Source organism: Agrilus planipennis, unplaced genomic scaffold, assembly GCF_000699045.2.
Source record: "Agrilus planipennis isolate EAB-ADULT unplaced genomic scaffold, Apla_2.0 scaffold105, whole genome shotgun sequence".
NCBI lineage: Eukaryota > Metazoa > Arthropoda > Insecta > Coleoptera > Buprestidae > Agrilus > Agrilus planipennis.
In genome coordinates, this window is record NW_020438878.1 from 476,761 (window position 1) to 483,084 (window position 6,324).

At 30.9% G+C, this 6,324-nt stretch overlaps 1 protein-coding gene across 1 annotated transcript in view; it reads left to right on the forward strand.

The window, feature by feature from the left end:
- The first annotated feature begins 6 nt into the window (after window positions 1-6).
- LOC108737752 (sodium/potassium/calcium exchanger 4-like) overlaps window positions 7-6,324 on the forward strand; it is a 14,116-nt gene continuing 7,798 nt past the window's right edge. Inside the window, exons 1-2 of the mRNA XM_025981439.1 lie at window positions 7-191; window positions 1,056-1,318. Of these exons, the coding sequence (XP_025837224.1) occupies window positions 122-191; window positions 1,056-1,318 (333 nt within the window). The 5' untranslated portion in view covers window positions 7-121. The remainder of the gene's footprint in view (window positions 192-1,055; window positions 1,319-6,324) is intronic.

Genomic DNA, 6,324 nt, shown 5'->3' on the forward strand with positions numbered 1-6,324 from the left:
CAGTTCATCTTGACAATGTCCTGCTGAAAAAACTGAAATTTGTAGGAATCAGGATTTCATCGCCGCTCGTGTAGAAGTCAACCTGTAATTAGATTTGACACGAGGATAATCATTGTTAAATATGAAGGTTTCGTTAGTCGCTGTAACCCTATTCGTAGCTTTCCTTGGAAGTTGCTATGGACATCTTATAGGTATTTATGTAACCATTCTTGAAAATAAAATAAAATTGTTCTTTTCTTTTTTGCATTAAAAACTTATAAATATCGGCGCATCAGTACCGATAAAATTTTACTTTGTACTAACGATGAAGTCAAATAATAAAGTTTTCGAAAACTGCAATATATTACCGATAAATAATATTTAGACACAAAATAAGAAGTTCTTATTTGTTGCTATGAAACTGGAAATACCTTAATTCCTATAATATTATCAAAATTATTTGTGTATGAGTTATTTTAGATTTTTAAAACTGCATGTTTTGGGTAAAAAAGAGAGAGATAGTATTTTGTCGCTTTTTTGTATTATAAATTAATAGTCGACGGGCTGAGCAAGAGATTTCAATGTCATCTGATATGTGGACAAATTTTACTACAACATATTTGAATAATAGGGAGAGGGGGGGGGGTTTGTTAAGCAAGTGGACAGAGGTTGAAAGTGCACTATACTTTTTTTAATTAAATAATCGAGATGACCGGGCTCAAAGATTTACAAAAATGTAAACTTAATACGTGTCCCAAAGAACGAGCATACGTGAATTGGAACAAAAAAGGGTGACGTTTAGGGGTGAAGTAGACAAAAATCATGATAAAATAACGTCTTTCGAAATATCAAAAATCGAATCAGCTTCAAGATTATTTTCGGATTCGGATGACGTTGAAGTCACGTGCTTAGACTACAAGTTTTGCCTGATTCCTACTTACGTTTTTGGTCCCGAACTTTAAATATATTTACTCATGATAAAAAATAAAATCAATTAAGAGGTTAGGTGCAGAAAACGATTTAAATTTGTGTTTTGTGTTTCCACTAGAACTAATTGTTCATTAATTATGTTTCAGCTGCTCCTTCCAATGTCTCTTCGCTTGAAAATAACGTAAATAAATCAGAAGTAGAGCATTCCTTACTCTATAGAATCGTAGAAACCTTTTACGTATCAAGAGATAGTTTGGACGACTTTCCCGATTTTATTAAAACAAAACCTGCATCTGTGATTGTTGCATTTTTAGTCGGAATTTATTGTTTCACCTTCCTTGCAATTCTGTGTGACTCATATTTTTTGCCTAGCGTTGAAGCACTCTGTGTGATACTCAACGTTTCTGAGGTAAGTTTCGTTAAATTATAAAAAAAAAAATACAACGTGTAATTATAAAACACATTACTGAAGTGAAACATCTTCAAACGCACAAACATACCGGGATAGGGGTTAAGGAATTGGTTTAATGTTATTATTTGTACACTATGAATTTAAATTTTACACTATACATGCCGGAGTTACCTGTAACGAACTATGCATTGAAGNTTTTTATTATTAAATGACATTAAGTGTTAGTTAATTAAAACAAAAAACTATTAACATTTACTTAAGCTGAAAAAACACGAATTATTAATTGTATAAGGGTAGGTATCTACTACAATTTTCTAAGTTTGCAAGCTTTTTTTTCATCTTATACATGTGTAGAAAAGTAGGAAAGATAGAAGACGAAAAATTAGAACAAGTGTCTATTTTCGGTATCTAGGAAATCATATAACTTAGGATGGAAGACGCAACAGAAATATAAAAGATAGAATAGCGCAGAGTCGAGTCGCCTTTAACAAAAAAAGTCACTTCCATGGTTGCGGACGGTTAATTTAGAACTTCGAAAAAGATTTCAAAGGTGTATGTTTGGATTGCGGCGCTGTACAGAGGGCAAGACAAAAACAAAAGGTTAGAAGCATTCGAAATGTGGTGTTACAGGCGAAGCATGAGGATACCGTGGATAGAGAAGGTTAGAAATGAAGACATATTAGAAGGAATAGGAGAACAGAGGACTCTATGGAAGTCAATAAGAAATAGGCGAGATAGGTTGGTATGACATGTTATCAGGCATGAAGGTCTAGTCAGAGACATATGAGAGATAAAAACAGGAGTTAAGAGGAGTAGAAGTAGACCTAAATTAGATTACTGTTCGCAAATAGTTAAGTATGTGGGATGTTCTAATTTTAGTGAAAAATGCAAAGATTAGCTCAGGATAGGAAACAGTGGCGGCGCGTGTTCAACCAGTCTTAGGACTGACGACCTTATGATGATGACGTAACACAGCTAAATATGAATTAAATTAGATACCTTTTATAATGTGTAATGATGTAATGTATGATACTAAGAAGGAAACAAGATTCTTCAAAACAGCATCCTTAGGTATAATTATATCTTTGTCAGAAGCCATTTCTCAGATTGGTGTCATTTTAAGTTCCTTTTCAGATAAAAACAGTTAGACAGTAGGCACGATATGCTGTCATGTCCTTTATTTCTTTTGATAAAACTTCTGAGACCGATTTAGGGAACAAATTATCTTCAAATCTTCGGTCACAAACTAATGCATCTTTTCTTCAGCAGTTAGTATAACGATTACTATAAAACGGATCTAAATTCAACACTTGTCTTAACATTATTGTTGTTTGTTGAACTTGTGTACATGTGTAGTTCATTTAACCATTTCATCATTTTATGTCAAAAACTGTTATTTTCGGCATGGGTCGTAGGTCCATGTAAAAGTCTTTGTCCCAGATTTTTTAAATTTGACAAAAAAACTCAATGCTTCATCATAACCTTATGTGACCACTAATATACCAAACAATTTCGATTATAAGATTAATCGAATCCTACACCTGACATTTCCCAGTATTGTCCAGTTTTGTAGAAACTCCTCTGCATCGTTCACCTTAATAGGACAAGAAAGGTTGTTCCCGGTGCAAATCTTGTAGTAAAATTTTGAAAATTTCATTTCTGCCATTTCATTCTTATCTTGATAATATCAGTTTAGGTACTTTAAAAACGGAAAATGAAGGATCGATAAGATACCACGCAAGTTTTTCACAATTTTCTTGTTGAGAGGAGTCCACCATTCGCGTTCGAGAAAATAATCGAAGATACTCGTTATCAAATATTCTTTGATAAAATCTCATTAAAATGAATATAAGTAAATTGTCTTTTATGAAAACTTCTAATAGTCTTCATCGTTGTGACAACTGTCCAGTGTACTGTGTGTGTTTTTCTTTGTGCACTTTCGTTGTTTTCGTCTTTTTGTAAATTTAGCGCCCGTAAGTAGTTTCATTTATTATGAAAAAATACAGTAGTAAATAAATTTAAAAAAAAATAAGCAAGATTAAGTTCATGGTCAGTTATTTAAAACGTTCTAAATAGTTCTCATCAGCACGCCATAATATCTAAGTATAAGCAGTATATCGTCATCTACAGCTACTAACTGCAGTATTTGAAAATGTTTGATAAGGGCTTTATAAAAATATCTACCTGTCAAATTGAATCTGCGACGCACCTTACATACGTGTTAATTAATAATTTAGTAATAATTATTAAATTAAACTACTAATGTTAGCTACTGTCCGCGTGGAAATGAATTATACCTATCTCAGACCACATTTCAAAAAAAAAATTTCAAGTTTTCTGGATTATTTATTTATATACATTATCGGTCTGAGATGTATTTTGATTCGACATTGCTAAATCCAACTGACCAAGTTTTGAAGTAGGTAGTTTCACTGCGGCTAGTTAAGACTGTCAAGAAATTCGGGGTAGTCGAGCCTTATTATTGTTTTTCAACCGTCTAATTGTACAAGGGTTATGAAAATTAAAAAAAGAAATTATTTCGTAATTATCGTTCATTACATTAGGTTAGGATGGGTAACAGCTATCCCTCTCTACAAACTATATTATTAAGTATTTAAATTTATACTTTTGTAAAGAAGAATACCGAGCGGAGTGGCCTAGGGGTTTAGATTATTGTTTAGCATTCGCTTCGATTCCGAGTCCGTTAACCCTGGTCCATAATACTACAACTTCTTTTATAAAATTCGCTCTTCCGTGTGCTAAAAATGAAACCGTTTCGCGCATGTCGTCACTATGTGACAAACGTATTTTCTAGTGTGGCGATGTTTAGATCCACNTTCACCTTAAGCTATTAGGCTGGGTTTAATATTTTTGGTAATGGCAGAAATGTCTTAATTATCACACAATTATACTTTATTGTTTACTTACTGCATTGTATTTTATAGAAACTATTACTATTTATTTAAACAGGTCTCAATATTTATAGATAAGTACAACATACTATTTATATTATTTTATTTCTGAATTTATGTTACATTTTGGACTTTTCGTTCGTGCATTGTTTATATCAGTTGTCATTAATCCACAATTTCCGGTTTTATATGCTTACATAATGTTTGATAATTTCGTAAGATTAAGTTGAAGGTACGTTAAAATAAAATAAATTCCCTTTCATTTAAATATTAAATTATTAAAATTGTTTTCTGAAGGAGATAGGTATTTAGAATCAATTATTTAGTCATTTTGTCCACCTTTTCTTTCGTTAAAATTGGCGTCGTTCGCTGCCCTTTCCCCCCCTTCGGGCCTGTATAGATCATCCAGTTTGTATTATGTTCAGCGGTTTTCGAAATAGAAAAACTGTAGCTGAAAAGTTAACTTGATCTTTATGAAATAGATAGATATAACATATATTTTAAAAATAACACAATTGTAAAGAAATGTAACATTGATGTATGAAGTACCAATTGAAAAGCGAAACGAAACAATTAAGGAAAATTTTAAATAGAACGATAATATGTATTTACAGAAAATACTTTTATAATCACAGGTGTATTTTTCAATAAGTTTTATTTTTATCTAATAAAAGCAGTGTATTTATAACCTGGTACTTAAACTTTAAATTTTTATTTCATGTAAACGTACTGGAAATCCATAGATATTTTGCGATCTATAGTTTATCTTCGCAGCAGCCCATTAAAAAGTGCAATAATTAATGAATTGAATAGATTACAGCTGTTATCTCCAAAAACCGATTAAAATACATAAATACATATAATATAATGTTACTTGCAGCAGTTTATCTCCTTATATTAATTCGAAGGAGTACTGTTTTTATTTAAAATACACACATAAGTTTGTAGTATTAGTATTATTTTGGTGCTCATCCTCGGACGAATCAATTCTGTTTATACTTTAATTTATTTTAAATTGTGATAACGAAGTAAAACCATTATTTTATATGCGATAAGTAAGCACATGATGAAAGTGCGGCGGACGCATCATGTTTGCACTTTCAGTTAGTCAAATTTAATCTCAATTTTGCGGAATATTACATGTTAGTTATATTTGTTCCTTCTTGTAAAGGTGTTATGTACTTTCGTGATTTGTGATTGCTGCCGAGTAATTTGAAAAATCTTCAAGAAACTTAAATTTCGTGAAACTTGAAACTGCATTCAGCAATTGAAGTGCCAAAGGAAGTTTTATTAGTTACTTTTGTACTGTGAATGAAAATAAAATTTAAAATTGACATTGTGCACTTATCGTTAGTGAATGTGGCGAGTTGAGAACCGAATATAGGAATATTTTATTACTTATACAATCATCAAAAGGTTGTATATGGTGAACATTTTCACTTGCTTTTTCATTTATCAAAAGCTTTTGTCTAATTTATTTTCTACGTATCTTTTAATAATTCGTTGGAAAACTGAAATCAAGTGAAGTTGATTCCTGTTAAAGATACCTATGTATATACCTATAATTGAAAATAATTTATAAAATTATCTTCAAATCTGTACGTACAAAAACCGTTGCAATTAACTTTTTTTATAAATTATAACAAGATATGACGAAAATAATTAAGTGATGAAGGTACTTAAATGCTAAATATATATTATACACTTACATTTAATCTAAAAGAAAAAGAAATTAATTTTGGTTGTTATTGATCACTTTGACAGTTTAATTATAAACTTGACATTTATCATCCTGTTCTGAGATTGCATGGTACTGTAAATATCACATCAGTAAAAATATAAAAATCAATATTTCTAAACGCCTCTACATATATGTATGTATGTAGGTGTTTGTTTAATTTCTTTTTAAAAACTATTTAAAATTATTAAATCGTTATGTTTTATGAATATGATTCAAGGCAATAGAGGGGGATAATGTCTTAATTGATTATAGAACCGACACCAACGTTTCGCCTCTTGTTGGGTACCTTTATCAAGGCTAGAATATGTATGAATGATAATTGTACAGAGTTTAAATGTAGAATTAGTTCT